The 19492-nt window shown below is 35.0% G+C and overlaps 1 protein-coding gene across 3 annotated transcripts in view; it reads left to right on the plus strand.

The window, feature by feature from the left end:
- LOC149571803 (hydroxyproline O-arabinosyltransferase 1-like) overlaps positions 1–19492 on the plus strand; it is an 88951-nt gene that overhangs the window by 16008 nt on the left and 53451 nt on the right. For all 3 annotated transcript variants that reach the window (XR_016359877.1, XM_089813216.1, XM_089813217.1), the window contains exons 2-7: positions 4455–4522; positions 4770–4971; positions 5226–5323; positions 5437–5506; positions 5747–5818; positions 6026–6136. Coding sequence is in view for 2 of the 3 variants with exons in the window: in XM_089813216.1 (XP_089669342.1) it covers positions 4455–4522; positions 4770–4971; positions 5226–5323; positions 5437–5506; positions 5747–5818; positions 6026–6136 (621 nt within the window). In the remaining variant the exon portion in view is untranslated. The remainder of the gene's footprint in view (positions 1–4454; positions 4523–4769; positions 4972–5225; positions 5324–5436; positions 5507–5746; positions 5819–6025; positions 6137–19492) is intronic.

Consider the following 19492-nt stretch of genomic DNA (forward strand, 5'->3'; position numbering starts at 1 on the left):
TCCAAATTTGGGTTTTAGAAATAAATTATATCATGCAGATTCATGACACAACTAGTTGGATTTTGCAAATCAGATCGTGGAAAAAAATAAAAAAATTCATTGGTAGGCAATGAGTTCCAGGATTGGGTTTTGGATATGCACATAGCTACCTTGAAAGAAGTTGTGTGAAGACACTATCATATGAACAACTTCTACCTTACTAGTCGAGCCATCTGTTGTGGTGCTTAGCAGCAATACCTTGGATGTTGATGTGTGCACTGATGATAGCACACACATTGCTACTGACCATGAGGTGAGTGATGTAGATGCAACATCATATCACAGTGCAAATTTTGGGTCAGTACACTTACATGAGAGTCATTGGTTTTAGATTCCTCATCCTTGGTTGGGCAACTTAAGGTTAATCATAGCATGATTTCCACCACCATAGAGCATTTTGATGTTACTCATCAAATGTTATCTACTTTTGCTTGGAGTACTTGTATGTTAGATGAGCACAGTGACAGTGGCCTTTCTTTGGTAGAGTTCCATGCACTCCGAGAAGCCATTGGAATAACAAAATGTAACTATTTTCAATTACCGATAGGGATTACCTTTTTGAATGGGATTGTATTTGTTATGATTTGCTGAGGGGAAAGGAAAAGGAGGTTGACGGGCTCGCTCATGAGCTTGAAGTGACTATGGGCTCCTTGGAGAGTGCAAGTTGGCCCTTTGTGAGACTCAGTCACTGATTGATGAGCTTATCATGGAGTTTTGTTTAGCACAGTTTTGTAGATAATTCAGTTTTCTACAATAGTAGTTGGTGATGATCTTATATCCACAGGTTATGGTTGTGAGCAGGTTGATGATGTGGTCACATATATCACAGTTATAGGCGTAGTTGAATAGATGGGGCGAATGCATCTGTTGGGAGCAGTAGAGAACCACATGTTGCACTAGGTTCTCTTGTGGTTGCATCCACTACAAATGTTGTCAATGACGAGTCAAATAATAGGGGTTATATTTAGAACTAGGACAATTAGGCATTGACCGAGGTGATGTGTTTTTATCGTTACTATATAGGGAGGAATATTCATCACTTCTATTTTAATCTATACATGGAGGAATTGATGATGCATCAATGTGGATTGGCTCCGAGGTTGTACCATCCTTTGTGGGATGGATATTCACCATCTTTAGTGGGTGGAATTAGTAGCTGCAAGTTGGTAGGGGACTTCTTGTAGAGTCAACACATCCATGGTTGTTTAGCAGAGGATGAAGGTAGTTGTGGTGTTGCAGACACTAGCAATTGGTATCTCCACATAGTAGATGGATGTAAGTTTAGTTTGCTTTGGGACCCAAATGATGACAAGGTTAGCGCTATAGTTTGGCTTGGTCCTATGGGTTGGCTTCACCACTTTTGGTATGATGAAGTTGAGATCGGACTTGAGTAATAGAAGTCAGAGGATTTTCTTCCTGGCAGGCTTCTATTCAAAATTTGGGATCCTTCTAGTGCATCGAGATTTCTGATAGGGCTAGTAGAGGAGTTTTTGAATGTGTACATGGTGTCGAGTAGGGAAAGTTTTACTTTTGACCCTCATGTGCATGACCTCTTTCAGATGCACAATTCAGTGGAACATTTGTTAGATAGTGTGTATGATAGTCCACCTTGCATAGTTTAGGGAAGTAAACTTTGTTAGTCTTCCAAGTTGCTGCCCTTTGAGTTGTTTCCTCTTGTGACACCAGTGGTTGGTATTGATTTGGTTTGGTAGATACTGTCAATTATTTTGGAGTTGGTGTTATAGAAGCTTGTTGGTAACAACAAAGACATTACATAGTTCTAACTTCTACCCTTAGGATCTAGGTGGATTGGTGTGTTATTTTGTTTTTGAGATTGCTCAGGGACAAGCACTTTGGTCAAGTAATTTCAGTGAGGGCTGACTTTAATTCATCCTTTTGGAGATGACATGGTTTGTGGTTTGGTTTAGCCTATCATTGGGCCTCATGGGCTAGAAGATCCCAGGTGGTAGTTTAATGAGCCAATTCCCTCCTCGAGGTCACAAGTGTTAGGATTACACTTTGTTTGGGTCAGCTCGGTACACTTAATATTTATAGGTCATCTATCCAACATTTCTATTTTTGGTAGGGCACTTGGACAGGTCTCAATTGTAGTAACGACCCTTGGCACCATCGATTTGATTAGGTATTCTGAGATTTACTAATCATAATAAGTTAGCGGTTGATAGAGAAGGACCTTTACTATTTTTAGTATGGCAATTGGTTGCACAGTGGAAACAATGGTTGAGAGCCTTGGCACCATTGATTTGATTAGGTATTTAGGGCTTTATTAATTATAATAAGTCCTTGGTTGATAGTGAAGGACCTTTATTATTTTTAGTAAGTCAATTGGTTGTGTAGTTGGAACAATGTTTGACCTATAGGCTCAAAAGAGATAGAGAGATAATGAGTAATCAATGAGATATTAAAATTATAATGGCATTAATTTTATTATTTATTAAGGTTTATATGTATAAAGTTATTAATTTAGCTTTATAAAGTGTTATTAAGTGAGGGCCATTATATCTAATGAAAAAGTGCAGCTTTATTATGACATAACCTTTGGTTAATGTAAAAGCAAATATAAGTAAGAGCTATCAGATTTCCACAATCCATCAATGTTGTGATTTGCTGTCTGGATTTGATTGTGTGACCAATTTTTTTTACATCAACGTTTTGGATCACACTCTGTGTTCCATCATTAGGATGCATACAAAAGAAGAGAAGGAGAAAAGGAGTGTATGCATCTTGATGATGGATCACGGAGTGTGATCCGAAACGTTGATGTAAAAAAATTGGTCACACAATCAAATCCAGACAGCAAATCACAGCAAATATAAGTGTTAATTGTAAAGTTCATAAAGTAAAAGGGGGTCATGAGGCATCATTAAAGAACATTAATTGACTAAACAAAGTTGGTGCCCAATTGAAGGTTATTTGTCAAGTCAATTTAAAGCAATTATATAAGTCAATTAGGTGACTTATTTGAGAAGATATATGGATCGAACTTGTGAAAGAATTATATACCAAGGAAGGGAAATTGATTTCATTATGCTATCGACTATTTGCTTTGGTTATTGAGAGTTCTTTGAGTTCTTTCATATTGAGCCATGAAACCTAGGGTTTCTGAGTTTTCCAGCATTGCTAGTATTTGTGCAATTCTGGGATTGTGAAAGAAGAGTTGAACTATTGCTAATTAGTGGGCTTCATTCAGAGGTCCAAATTGTGCAAATTGGTTGAAGTTTTTGGAGAAGTGAATAATAATTCAAGGATACATCTACAGGCAGCTGTTAGCAGCGATATGTTGACTGATTTTGTGAGAATCTAAGGCGTCTGTACAAGTTTATCAGGCCACGTGAGACTCTTAGTTTTTGTGTTTTGGTTTCTAGGGTTTAATGCCTAGATTTTTTGCACCATTCTCAACCAATATTGGATGCCTATTGCAGATTTCTATTTGCAGTTTGAAGGGGTTTTCTTGATGATATTCAAATAGGGCAGCACAATCCAGGTTTCTCTATTCTAGCTGCAAACTGATTTTATTATTTGATAATTGTAATTGTTTGCATTGTAATAATTACTCAATAAATTGAAAGCAAGTCCTTCCTACAATTTGCAAGTAGTTTCGTTCTTTATTTCATGCAAGCTTCATCATTACTGTTTATTATTTCAAAAAAACCGAAAGTATATATTTCAAATACTTAGGAAGGTACAAATCATTGCAAAAACACCAAAAACTAGTCAATTGCCAAAGTGGATAGAGATTGAGCCAGCAGGGCTCATCACAATTTGAGGATCTTGTTTTTATTTTTCATTGATTTATTGAGAGCACAAAGGGGCCTCTCAAGTTTCAAGCACATTGCAATTAATTTTTGCAGACCCAACTGTAAGCCGAGTGAGTTCACTAGAAATGTGTGACAAGTATGTGGTAATAGCAGGTTTGAGTAATCACATTCATTTAATTTCATTGTATTCAAAGCAAGGAGAAAACATGCATAAGTCAAACATTTGTTCCTTATTAATCTTCTCATACCTGTTTACATGTGAATTGGAAAATCCTGTGAGAATTGTCTATAGATGATATGTTTTAGTGGCAGACATTTTTTAGGGTAGAAGGGATTAGCTGGAGGGCAGGTGTTTTTAAAACTTGCATTCACTTTTTTATTGTTTTAGTAAGATCAGCAAGAACCCATTTAAATTTCAAGCACATTGTCACTGGTCTTTTTTTGTTCTTTTTCTTTTTACTATGAATTTTCCCAATTTTATTGTTATAATTACTGTTTGTGGAGATAATGTGAATTGTAGAGGGGATTATGTGGGTGCCAAGGGATTTGAGGAATTTCCCTAGGGAGTTTGTGTTTATGGCACCTAAAACTGAACTGTTTAAACTAATCAATAAATTGTTTGATACTGGTCTCCAGGGTTATGTCGTATTGAACAGACCATGGGCTTTTGTGCAGTGGCTGAGCCAGGCTGACATTAAAGAAAAGTATGTGGGGAATGAAAACTTTAACTTATCGGACTATTATTTTTGATGGCTGTCATTTAATAGTCTATGTCAAATTTTCAATGTAATAGAATGCATTTTTGAAGGTCCAGTGTTAGTGACATACGACATTAGTTTTTTCTTTTAAAAATAAGTGCTTACATTTCTTAATAAAGTAAATTGGATTAAGTGGGTCACATGGGATCCTCACAGATGGAGGGTAAAATAAGAATTGATGTGTTTTTGAAAGGTACATATTGATGGCAGAGCCTGACCATATCATTGTCAAGCCAATTCCAAATTTGGCAAAAGGCTCTTTACCAGCAGCCTTTCCTTTCTTTTACATAACGCCTACAAAATATGAAAATGTCATTCGGAAGTTCTTCCCTGAAGACAAAGGTCCTATTACAAAGATTGATCCCATAGGAAACTCTCCCGTCATTATAAAAAAGGTACGCTCTAATCGGCTTTTAAATTAGCATTAGAAGTTTTCGTTGGCATTTTCAAAAGCATTATCTACAAGGGCATTCAGTTCCTTTTGTGATATTCACACTCATTTTACATGGTCATTATATGTGACTGAAATGCCTTCAATTACTTGATGTTACATGGTCTTCTAATATGAACAAGCTGCTTTATATGTTAAAATAAGAAATTCAAATGAAAGAGTATTTGGATCTTGAGACCCAATTGTTTGATAACATAGGAATCCCTAGAAAAGATTGCACCTACATGGCTAAATATCTCATTGGCAATGAAGATGGATTCAGAGGCAGACAAAGCTTTTGGATGGGTTCTTGAGATGTAAGACCATTATCCTTGGTCAAATATATTTTCAGTTTAGAAGTTAGACTATGTTTATCATGTGTGAGCTTTTCAGTGTTTCTTTTTCACTCATTTTTTTTCTTATTTTGTAGGTATGGTTATGCAATTGCATCAGCATTGCATGGGGTGCAACATGCCCTTCGAACAGATTTTATGATCCAGGTTTCAATCTTTTTCCACTTCCATTTTAATAGTAGCTACTGATAATTTTTCAAAGCTCTTCTAGGTTAACTATGTAAAAGCTATTGAAGCGATTGTCCAGATAAAAACATTTCTGAACGAAGCCAGTAGCTTCGATGTCCATATTATGATAGATGGATGGATGCACGTATGCAAAGTAGGATTTGTCTTTGCCTGTTTCAACTGATCTTCTCACTTGTATATAATTGCCTCTGCGATCAGCCCCCTTGGGATCTGGAGGTTGCTGAGAAGTTCATCATTCATTATACGTATGGATGTGACTATGACATGAAGGTATTATCGCTTTTTCAATGTTTGATTTATTTTATGGTACTTTTGATTCAGTAAAACAATGGTCCATTCTTTTAATACTTTTAAAAGAGAGCTCATTTTGTGGAAACTTTGATTCCACATTGCACTGGAAGCATTGGAGGAAATCTATTCAGGATTGTTATCTTTTACAGTCTGGCTCTAACTCATTGGGTTTGTTGCCTATTTTAGGGTCATTTGACATATGGAAAAATAGGGGAATGGAGATTTGATAAAAGGTCATTTGAACATGCACCTCCAAGAAATTTGCCACTTCCACCACCTGGAGTTCCTCAAAGTGTGGTAAGTTACTACGCTTCACTGTTACAAGGCAGAGCGATGGTTAAAACACTTATTAATTGCTGATATTGTCAATGTATACACTATTTGATAGCAATCAAAGAGATTATGAAAAGAACTTTGAACCAGTTTTATGTCTATTTATGTTTCTGATCACCCTTTGTCCTTTTGCTCCTAATGATGGATCATGAAGGGTAAGCTGAAACATTTTGTTGTTAAATTTGGTTTACAGGGCCTTCCAGAAACCTGTGTCATTGTTATTATGGACTTCGGAAGCTTCAAAACACTGATTATTTGAATAATGTTTAATCCTTTTTCTATTTCATTTGTTCTTTTTATGTGTTAAACATCGAGTTAACTGCAGCATTTTACAAATGATATGCTGTGAAATCCAGTTTTTCCATGCGATACAGCCACATTTCACAGAATATTGCCATTTTGTTGTACCTTAATCTCGTAATATTTACATCACCACAAAATGTTGACAATTTACTAGCCGCTCTATTGTTAGAGTGGGGTTGCCGTTGCACCAAAAGACTGATCTGTCAATGTCCGATACAACCACTCAACTTCTAGTACACAAGAGGCGGTTAAGCCCTTGTCATGAATCCCGAGGGGAGCGCTGAACAAATTTTTTACCATCTCCCCCCCAACGTTACCTGAGGGTTTGAGGATTCAAATCTGTGAGCAAGCTTTGATACCACTTGTTAGAGTGGGGTTGCTGTTGCACCAAAAGACTGATCTGTCAATGCCCGATAGAACCACTCAACCTATAGTACACAGGAGGCGGTTAGCCCTTGTCACAAATCCCAAGGGGAGTGCCAAACAAATATCCAACATATATAGCTTGCTAACCTGGACATTATTTACATTCCAATATACTGCTGCAAAATGTTGTCATGCCCTGCCTAGGGTTTATATAAATTGTAGCTTTAATAATTAAATAAAGGCAATTTGAGAGCACAACTAAGTATTAGGGAAAACTTAAATTAAATTAAATTAACACCCTTTTATTTGCTGGCCGGCCTGTTTGAGTATTCCTTTATATGGTTGGCCGACCCCACTCTATGTTGGCTGACTTCGTTATGAGCAAATAAATAGCACACATGTATATTGTGTGAGTTAATGAGGAGTTTCGGATATTAAAAAGGGTGTGATCAGGATTTGAATAAGCAGCGATTAGCATTGTTAGAAGGAGGTGCTTAGCTTTGGAAGGGCAGTGATGAGTATGAAGGGACACCTCATTTAGGAGGAGATGACTTGAAGAGTGGTGACTCTTCATCTTCAATTGAGGGGATATATGCTGGATCACTTCATTGGAGGAGGGCATCAAGTCAAGAAAAAATAAGCATTTTAAGAAAAAGAAGAGCAGAATCTGATCTGATATTATTAGCCTGAATTAAGTTTGTTTGGGCACCAAGACATAGCATCGATAAGCATCAGCAATTAGCAGCGTACAGGATTAAATCTGATCCTTCTATTGATCAGAAGGCAGTAAAATTGTTAGTCTTGTGGTATGCATGAATATAGGTCTATATGTGTATGCCTGATATATGGAGCAATAAATGTGCAGTTCTTTACATATTATTATAGGATAATATATGTTGGGCACATTACATTATCCATATATTGGATATTCATATAAGTAATAATATGGATCTTTAAATAGCAACAATCAATCATGGCAAGATGAGGGAGTGAGTACAAGGAGGGGAAATGGCTATAGAATGCCTCACTAGGCTCATATTGAGATGGCGGAAGGACACATGAGGCCAAGAGGGATGGTATATCTGCCCTTGGACCTAGGGTAGAGGTTCACTTGGGCACCCTATTGTAGTTTCTCCTCTCACCTCTACATTGAGCGATTGTTAGGATGTATTCAAAGGAATCTCAGTTGCATGAGAATGAATAAGGGTGGCATTATGAGGGGGAACATCTATAGGATTTCTCACAAGTTACGCCACATCTCATATGTGATGGCAAAAGTCCTTATGAGGCCAAGAAGGATGGTATATCTGCTTGTTGGCCGAGGGTAGAGGATCATTTTGGGCAACTTGTCATGTCTCCTTATCTAGGCTTCGTACCCAAATGACAAATTAGATATGTTCTAGTTTAAAATGATTTCATATCAAAGAACATCATCGCAAAGATAGTTAAAGAACATGTTATTTAATATTTCATATTAAAAATCATCTCAAATAACATCATCACAACAATAGTCAATGATATTTCATAATCATCCAAATTGAAATGCAATATTACTTCAAGCGTCCATTGATAGAACCTGTAATGCCCCCACCAAGGAACCCAATAGGCATAGATTGAAATTACTAAAATCTGTACTAATTTTCTATTTGAAGCCTTACTTAAATATGCATATCACATTTACAATTTAAGGTGAGATTAGACATCCCTTTAGGTTTGCTATTGATACCAATGCTATAATCCAATTTGTCAATGCATGCCTACTTAATTTGATGCATAAATGAAATCCATCAACTTAAGAATTACATAAGTTACACATGCCATAAGAATACAAGTTACATGGTTTACACTTATCCCTTCAACTAGTCCTATTATGATTGTTGTTGCTTTCATCTTTAAACATTCTATACATTACATATGAGTGAAAACTTTGCACCGAGATCTACACTTATAAAATCATAGCTTTTGATCAAGTATTAGATTACCCCTTGTTCCTAAGTTTACATGTGCAGATATTTAACTCATCAAGTTTAACATTTATAATAAGGAACTATTATTGCTTTTATTCTAAGTTGCCGGTTCAGATTCTTGTTCGGATGCGGGTTCGACATTCAGGTTCGAAATTCACTCAAAATTTTTTTGGACTGGGTTCGAGTTCGTTTTGGGTTCGTCCGTACAAGAATTTTTTAATTTCTTTTAATATATATATGTAGAAATATGCTGCAGCAAATAAGCTCATACACCACTATTACTACTGAATACACAGACTAGCTATTGTGTTTTCTAGAATGACAAACATTCATCAAGTCATGTCTTCCTTAAAACAAAAGTCAAGAAGAGTCTACAGAGCAATCTTGAACCATCTTGAATCCCAGAAATTAGACACTTGGTAAGATTCCTACAAATAATGATTGCTGCCCTGAACTCTAGGAAATAACATTGTAACTTTTGTATTCTGCAAACTTAAGTAACACCAAAAATTTCAGTCATGCCCATCAATATTATTCATCATCAAAAGTTTGAAACTAACCAATTATCTTCTAATCGCATCTTTTAATTGGAATTACAACCGCAACTTCCAGCTGGGAGTGTTAGAAAAAATGTCTTTCATTGTTTGTCAACAATCCCAGTGTTTTCTATCATATTCTGCCAGGTTTATTATGGAGCCAAAATAATGTTACTGCATAAATTCTAATCCCAGACTTCTGAACGACGACTGATAATTATGCTGATATAATATATCTAGCTATTGTATAGTTTGGTTTTAATATTTTTCTAGAAGACTTAATTCTCTGTCAATTAAAAAATTAAATTCATGAATATTCAACCAAAACATTAGTTTAGGCTCCTTATATTTGTAGTGACTATCAATCTTCTTTGTTTCCGGTGTGAACAGCTTGAGAAAATTTGCATCAAATTCACAAATTGGAAAAAAAATTGTTCAAATTCTGCCCGGGCTCTGCTAACGTCTAACACATTCTCTACAAATTCCCCCAAAATCGACCAAGGTTCAAAATATCGAATCTGTAGGGAATTTCACAGGCAACAGATGAATTTGAACAAAATTTGAACCAACTACGAATTTCAAGGAATCGAATGTCAAATTTGAGGATTTTGGAGCGAATAAGGAAACTTAGCTTTTATTGAATCCCACATGCTTAAAGACCACACACATGTGACAACATTCTACATTACATAAACATATGCTCTACAATATTTCAAGTTTATTTCTTTGCATTATGAACATCAAAGGACTTACAAGACGGTTTACGTCTTTAAATATACCAGTTTCATCCCTTTTCTTTCTCCTAGAGATACCCTTTTTCCCATAACTTTACAACTTACATATAATCTTGAGTCTCGTTCAGGAGTTTACAAAACCAATACATAAAATAAAACCGTTTTCAACATTTACATAGAATCATCACTTTGTAATACAACAATTTGAAATGTAAGGTATAAAGAATGATCTTCAGCAGCTTCAAATAGAGATTGGATGCAAGCCATCCACAGAACCATGAGATATACCTTGATATAATTTGCCATACAAGCACATGGATCCACAAAGGTCCACTCCCCCATGCTAGGAGATAGAAACAAAGTCCATACGTGAAACTAGGGCTGTCTAAGGTTGTGGGACATCCCTTCCCAACACAACGACGAAAATCAAAGCCCCAACAAGATGTAAAATAGAGCATAAACTTCAAAATACAAAGCCCCACAATGAATAATAAAAGCATCAATAAACATCAAGGCTGAACACAGGTATCAGGGCACAATGTCAAAGCCCAAAACACACATCATAGAGCATCATAAAAAGCACAAAAGTTCTCTAGGGTATAAGCTAGGTAATTGTCATTGCATAGTCCTCTTTGTTGGTACATGCCTAGTAGTCATGTACCTTGATGTCTTTATGCGACTTGCCCTAGTGGTTACAATGACCCCGATACTTCATCAGGACCTATGCGGTCCGTTAATCAATCTTTCATCTTGTTATAAATTTTTAATTAACCCTTGCCCATTCCTAACCAGTTTAATTTATGTTAAATTTTCTTTACACAAAACTCACTTAAAGCTTATCCTTGGCCCAGGATCTTGCACTAAGCCACTCACCTAGTGTACCTACAAACCCTACTCAAACAAAAGTCATCTAGGGGAATTGAGTACTCTACGACAAGCCACCCCCCTCTTGGGTTCTCAGGTGTTTTCTCGTGATCCACATCATCAGGACAAACTCTAACCCTAAAATGCAAAATAATGACAAAACAAGAAAAAATATCTGAACAAAGCCTTTAAGAGATGCTGCTCCACACGCTTCCATAAAATAGATGAACATAAACAAGTCCAAATCAATTCAATTACTTAAAAGTTCAAGTTGAGATACCCCACTGAGATTCTGTAGGTTGATCTAAACACATAAAAAGGCATTCAAAAGCACCATACATAATACCGACATAATTTAAACCAAAATAAATCCATAAAAGCCAATGCAACTTGAATCAACGCCACAAACACATCCTAACAAGATCATACTTGAAGAAATCATGTTGATTCCTGAAATCAGTTAAGTCGGAAATTTCCTTAAACCCTCAAAATCTAGAATCTTTATTTGAACTCTTATGAGGCTGAAACCACTCTCAAAAATCCAGAAGCCATATGACAATTCATACTATCAGTCATCCTAACTCATACAAGTCTATGAACCAAAAAAATAGAAACTTCTAGATTGATCCTTCGATCAATTCTGTACATGATAAAAGGTCTGGGGAAGTATCTGGGGCATACTTAGACAAGTATCCAATTCACCTATCCAGATTAATCATCATATCTGGAGAGATTGTTAGATCAATCAAGGAACATACACATAGACTCAAAAGGGAAAGGGAAGCATTCAAACCCAACTAAACTCTCTCCAAATAATCATCCAGAAAAGATAACACACTTGCAATAAACATAGGCAAATATATTACCAACTTATAAACCACATCACATTTATACACTCAAATTATAGACACGTGAAAGTTTACTCCTTTAATTCATTCTTCAAATATGATGAATTTTCTTTCTATATAGGTATTTACATTTTGCAATCATACGAATTCTAACAAATGGTTTTTCATATAAAAAACAAAGACAGTTTAAATAAAGATTACTCAACATTCGTTGATAGTTAACTGAAATTCCTATTCATATGACATTAACTGTTTTAACAAGCAACTGAAATAACCATAACCATATCAATGATCATCTGAAGATAATTAGTTTAACGACTATTTGAAGATAACTGTATTTAGGATCAACTGAAATTACTAGATTTACGATCAAGTGAAAATAATTGTATTTATGATCAACTAAAAATAACTAGATTAATGATCAACTGAAAATAATTGTATATATGATCAATTGCAAATAACTGTATCTCTGATTAATTGAAATAACTAAATTAATTATCCTTTCTACATACAAATAAGTAAATGCTTAACAAGAAAAGAAGGAAGGAACATACAAGTATCAACCAGAGGGTCTTTAGCTAGTTGTGTAAGCCTCAACTTTGGTGAAAGGAGAAGCATTGACATAGGCTTAACCTCCCAACCTCAGACCATACTTATCCCCACACAATCTATTGAATTATAAAGGCCCTCCCTACCTCGGGATTGGGCTTGAGATGTTCTTAGTACAACCACCTGAGTATCCTGGTGTTTAGAATGTCCGCACAGTTATGAAACAGACATGTTTGCATAACTGACACCACTAACATCAAGTGATCATTAGATGGGAAACATGCCTTTGAACTACCTTGGCCAAGGATTTCAGATGGGTTCATCGACCCGATCACCACCGCTCGACTTGACAATAGGTTTCATTACAGGGATGAGCATGAGCTATTAAGTATTTTTAATTTAATTTATTTAATCATGTCTGATTTCCCTTCCGCTTTCTTGCAGATTCATTCCACCTCTTTACCATTCAAGGATACATAGCTGGTGAATCCTAGGTATTTTGGATAATTATGAGCAATCTACTCTTTCCACCTCTTCACCAATCATGGCTACACAACCAGTGAATCCTAGGTGTTTGGAAAATTATGAGCAATCTACTCTTGGCATAGTTTCTAAAAGGATTCATCGATTTGTATATCTTATCATGAACTATGACTAAAAAAAAAATGTTCTTGGGACCAATATAATTCATCCAGGTTTTATTGCACTTAGAAAATTCTTCCTTAAGAGATACTATTCGACTCTTTATGATGATTTTGGAAACTATGAAAGCTAAGAAGAAAATCATTATCAATGACATGGATTATTCAACAAAGCCTATAATGTAATCATGGACAAGAAGGAAGTTTCTAAGCCTAGCCGACTGCTATAGAAATTGAGTTAAAACATTGGAATATCACAATCTGAAATGATTAACACATGACCTGATAAAAATTCGGAGTGGTCTGAAAACTTGCAAATTGATTTGAAATCAGTTTCCCTCCAATTGCTTGAAGACGTCAACATAGTGTATATGAACTTTTATCCTTAGCAAGAATACTTATATGATAGGGAGTCCAAAATGGGCTGCTTGAACAAAGCTTTAAAAATGGTATTGCAAGGAATCGTCACAAGAAGAATATGAAATTGGGTGTGATGAGGGGCGGAAGGAAATACTGGAAAGACGTAAGTTGTAGCATACAGGAAGTTAAGTGTGAATATGTAGTATCCGCCTTCTACACACGACTTCAAATAAGAATAATGGTTGTGACTTCTTGGCTTCTGCAAACTTAAAAGATTATTTGTCAATTTAATTTTGCCAAGTGTTAAATCGGTTACAATCAAAAAGAAAGGAAAAATAGAAAGGATGGAAGAAAAAGTTGGAAAATTATAATTCAATTATTGTTATAATTTATATCTACATACATTCATGTAAATATATCAATGGGGTGACATCATTTTATTAAGTTATTATAATATAATGGTACCATTTCATTTTTATATCTATATGTACGTATATACATATATATTATAATAATATGATGAAAGATCATTTAAAATCCTTTGAGGTACGTTTTATATTTTAATTAGATCATTTTATGTCTTCTTAGATTATTTATTTAATAGCTTATGTGGGTCTCACAAATGTATCCTGTGTTCAAGTCGTTGAGTCCTTACCAAAGAAGTTTAAGGTCATACTTGTCAATCTTGATGACCGAACTAAGCGAGCTTACCATTCCGATGATTCCGTTTAGCAATGCTTCCTTCCTTCATTTTCTCCTGCAATCACCCATGAAAACACTTTTGCCATAATAACAATTCTATAATATTTTTCATATAAACATTTAAAAGACTTTAAAATATTAATCATAATTCCAAAATCAAGCAACTTCTAACATCATATAACAATTAATGGTTAACGACCATCTTCATTAATAGTTAATATAACGGATATAAATAACTACCTACTTCATATGATCATGAAAGAAAAATCCGTTAAATCCAACGGTTATGAGCAAGTCTAAAATTAGGTCAAAAATTTGGGATGTAATATGAACTATTAGCTAAATATATCATTATACATTTTCAATCGCAAACACACACACACACACATTTAAGAGTTTTCTTGGTTCTAGACTTTACTTGGAGTTTTGCAAAGATCCTTTCTCGAAGCCTAAGTTGCACTTTGTTCTTCCCCTTGGCGCCAAACTTGTCAAATCCTTCTTAGGTCCTTTGTTATGTTTTGCAAGCTCCCAGGAGACCCCAACTACAACCGGATTTCTTCAACTAGTGTTTCTACTTTTAGAATACAATTTGCGCCTCTATAAATTCTCTCTCTAACCCAGAGAATTGCTTGATGCCGGTAACTCTTTTTTTTCTCAAAAAGACTCATGGTAGCTTTTATCTATTGGAAATAGAAATCACAAAAGAACTAATTAATTTGAATATATCATCCACATCATTGAGAAAAGAAGATACTGATCATGCATTTTTATTTCTTCATAATATTTACATTTCTCTTTGATGCCATTTAAAAAAAAAACTAAATAATTTTTTCACTTCCTTTGTATTTACATTTTACACCACATATATATGTGGTTAAATAGTTTTCATACCCCATTAGCTGCAAAAGTCACCACCCTTTTAGATAACATTAATTTCAAATCCCAAAAATGCCTTAATTAATGCAATGAACTACCATTTTACAAGTTGTTTCGGCATAGAGGTATATTAAGTATATTAGCAGTATATAATGGATAAATGGTCTAGAAATAATGTAAATTCCCTCTTTGGTTCTTCTCAGTCCATTCTTTATGGCCATCATTGTATTTATGTTTTCATTTCACATTCTTCCACATGGGTAACACATTTTTTTTATACCTTTTTCTCTTGAATTCATGTTAATACCATCCTTTGTATATTAGAGGGATTTCAAATTTTGCAAAAAATTAAATTTATGTCGCAATAGGAGCTTAATTAGGTATTAGGTATTGCTCTTCTTTTTATTTTACCCTTTCATTTTCTTTATTTCTATTTTCAGTTAGATTATGCCCATTTTAACATTTTATTCTACACACATATTTACATACACATATAAATAGGCATACATATAGATGGGCACCCATACATGCATACTTATATATATTAGCTATTGTCTCAAATGTATATCTACATATACTAATTAATCATAGACATACATATTTTATTGCTCTATTAATATTAGATGCTTTAACAAACAAAATCTTCATCGCCTAATGAAACTATTACTATACTTTATCATTAAGATAATATGCAAATCATAAGCAATACTATCATGCAAGAACTAGACCGATCATTTGAGATTGGTCAAGAAGCAATACACTAGCCAACTGAAAATCCAAAAGAGACAACAACTTAAACCATAGACAAATCTCCCAATCTAGAACGAGTATGAATGTAAGGCCATAATCAAGCCCATCCTAGGTGAAGTGTGAATCCATTAAACAAAAGTCTATCCAAAAAGAAAAAGCTTGTCGGGAATCATGGTGCTACCTCCTAATCAACAAATTTTGAGGATTTCAAGGAATGCTCAAGCCTATGTAACCAGGTGGAGTCAATACCCAATACCTGCAATTTCCTGCATCACCTAGACAACAAAACATATACATGCATATATACATAAGCAAATAATAACATACAAGGAAGGAGGAGTGCGCCATCGTGTAGATCTCTACAGGAGTGAATACAATTGTCTCCCCTCATTGTATAGACAATTGTCTCCCCTCATTGTATAGGCACATTATATAGGATCCACGCTAAATGATACATAATTGGTTATTATTGTTAGCCCATAAATGATCATAATCTTGTAAACAAAGTAAATCAGATAAATCATCGCTATTGATTGTGTGGACAAGCAGAAATATACATCAATACAAATCACTGAGAATGATACTTAACTAATGATATTTAGGATCATAATTAGAAAATATATCATCGAGCACATTCTTATAGTATCTCATCATCATAGTCAAGGGAAACCTAAAAGCATATTTATCATTGTCATGCTAAATCATATGTAGAACACCATGAGTAAAACCAAGCAACTCAGACAAAACTGCACATTTGTTAGCAAAATAACCCCAGAGTTTTAATCACATCTCCTAGTTCTTTAAAATACTTGTTAGGGTTAGAGGGGCCTTACGAAATCCATCATTCAAAGCCAAATAAAACTGACAGCAAGTAGAACAAATTCCTGCTTTTTACACATGATCATAGGAGAGTCGAGCCATAGGTAATGCAACCAGCTTAGAGCTGACAAAGTTGTAGAAAAGACAAGACAGAATAATGCTCAACATTCCACACACCGCTGCTTTTTAAACTTCATTAGAAAGAATGAGCTCCCCTTATCCGACTCCAAGCTTCTTATCTTAGAGTGGCAGGGTAACTCCTTGACGAGGTGGAAAGAGGGAGTTACTCTTGCCACCTTTGGCAAGAGCTGTCTAACAAGAGACATGCACAAAGCATAACATCCTGATTACACTATGATTAGAAATTAATTCCAAGAGAATGCAATATATGAACATAATAACAATAAGTTATATATATATATATATATATATATATATATATGAGATTACATTTACATAAAGGTATATTTGCCAAATGCATAATAAGAGTTTAATCAAAACACTTAGTTAATATATTTAAATACATAATATATATACGTCTACGGTGTGTATTTAATTTTGCAACGAAGCAATCAAATAAATAAGAAATGCAAAGGATAATTAAGTAATGATTACCAAGATTGTTTATTAAAAATAACGAGGAAACTCTATACCTAGGTTAACTAGATTATCTAGACATCTAATTTCCACATGCCCCATCCAAAGGAGCTGACAATGATTGAGGTTCTAGTTCAAGAATGGTTATAGTTCAATGACATTCTTGACTTCCATTGTTTGCTCGTGCAGTCCTATGCTGATGAGACTTTTTCCTTGCTCGTGGGATGGTTCTCCCCTTGCATCCATTAAGATGGAAGGATTAGATATCCTAGTTATTGTAATAACCTCATATTATTAGAATAACATTGTAATGTCCCCTGTTTAGCTCACCGTTGTTGGTGGTTTGGATTAGCCTTTCGGTCACCCTCTTAGGCTAAGTCAATTGGTTAGAGGGTCTAAGTTGGTGGAATTAGGAGGTTAAGTGCTATTTTAGAGGACAAGAGACTTCAGGATTTCTTTTTGTTTGGTTTAGTTTGGCACACTTACTATTTGTAGTAGGTGCCTATTTCAAGAAATTTAGGATTTCTATCTATGGGAGAGCACCTGAACATGTTTGTGGCAATATTGTAATTTGGCATCCTTGGCTTGATGTAACAAATGAATTTTCTTAACATAAAAGGAAAACAACTATCATCTTTTTCTAGGTAGAAATGAAAATAATACTTCAACTAACTTCCGAAACATGACATCCTATAATCCAATTCATGAGATATCAGTTAACTGAAATAATGAATAACTGAAATAACGATCAATTGAAATAACGATTAACTGGAGTAATGAATAACTGAAATAACAATTAACTGGTATGAATAACTGAAATAACGATTAACTGGAGTAATTGAATAATTGAAATAATGATTAATTGGAGTAATTGAATAACTGAAATAATGATTAATTGAGATAACCATTTCTTAATCATTATCTTGTAAACAAGTAAAGTAGATTACTGCCATTTTACTATAATGTAAGAGGAAACAAAGGCATAGCAAGGATATAGAAAGAACATACTAAAAAATAATTGGTGAGCCTTTAACTGGTTGTGCAAGCCTCGACTTTCAGGTAAGAGGAGAAGCATTGACTTAGGTTTAACCTCCCAACCGCGGACCATACTCATCCCCACACAATCTTTTGAAAAGAAAGGCCCTCCCTATTGTTGATGTTAGTTTTGTACCATTACATAACATATAGCAATTGAACACTTGATATGGGATATCAAATCCTCAATTCCTCTTTTGAAAAGTTAATACTCATGAAGACATGAGAATAACTCTAATGTTCCTTACACCTGTGGATACTAACTCAGTTATCGATGTGATTTGCTGGTAATCACGTTGGCAGGCTTATGTTATTCATTCGAAGATAACTTGGTCTTTGGTGGAATGATAGTGATGGTGATTCGGTGTGAATGCCAGATGATGTTGATGGAGAAGGTGATGGTGATGGAGGGTTAATGTTCTTATGACTTACGCCTTTCTAACTTTCCTCTTCAAAACTCCAACTCCTTACTACTTGCTATTCTACTCCTACTTCTATGAATGGAAAGATTAGCAAATGGACGAGGATCGAATCTAATGAAAGTTAACTAGCGGCTCCACCTACATAGATGCAATGATTCAAAGGAAAATAAACTAGTTTACCACACAAGGCTTTCCAACAAGCTGCTAGGATGCTAGTGGCCTAGTTATTGGTCCCTATCAAACATCCTTTAATGCTATCATGCAACTATCCATCTACTCTTAATCTTACTTAGCAACTTGAAATGAAATCTATTTTAGCAACTTTAAAATGAAAATCTTATTCTAACTAGTGGAAGTAGAAACCAAGCAACAATACCAAATGTTCTTAATCACCATGCAAATCACAACAGTGATAAAGAGAGGCAATTTTGGCATTATCTTATGCAACAATTTTCTCCGACTATTACAAATGAGAGCAAATGACCTTATATAGAGGCCAAAATGTACAATTGACAATAGAGATAAAGAGGCAAAACCGACGATCCAGATTGAATCTTAGAAACTTTAATTAGGGTTGCCACCCTATCAGCCAATGAGAAGACGCCACCTCATCAATGGACCAATGGAAAAAAAGGAAAAGTGGCAACCAATGAGAAGGCACCAAAATGGTGGCCAATCAGAATTAGACACTTGTCCTACCCTAGAAGAAGGAGAAATTGCCACTTGAGCTTACATCAAATGATCTTCTAATATAAATCTCCCTTTTTCTTTCATTCTTTTAGCTAAGGCAATGAACTTAGCTAGCCTTTCATTGACTTCTTCCATGGGAGGGCAAGGTGTATGCTTTATCTTGAGCTCAACCAATTTCATCATGCTGCTTGCAGTGTCTTCTCATGGTCCTTCTCATACTCTATTGCATATCCAATAAAGGCATTGAGGGAGGAAAGGGTG

This window comes from Cupressus sempervirens, chromosome 2 (assembly GCF_028749045.1).
Source record: "Cupressus sempervirens isolate cs-2001-9-10 chromosome 2, ASM2874904v1, whole genome shotgun sequence".
In the NCBI taxonomy this organism is placed as follows: domain Eukaryota; kingdom Viridiplantae; phylum Streptophyta; class Pinopsida; order Cupressales; family Cupressaceae; genus Cupressus; species Cupressus sempervirens.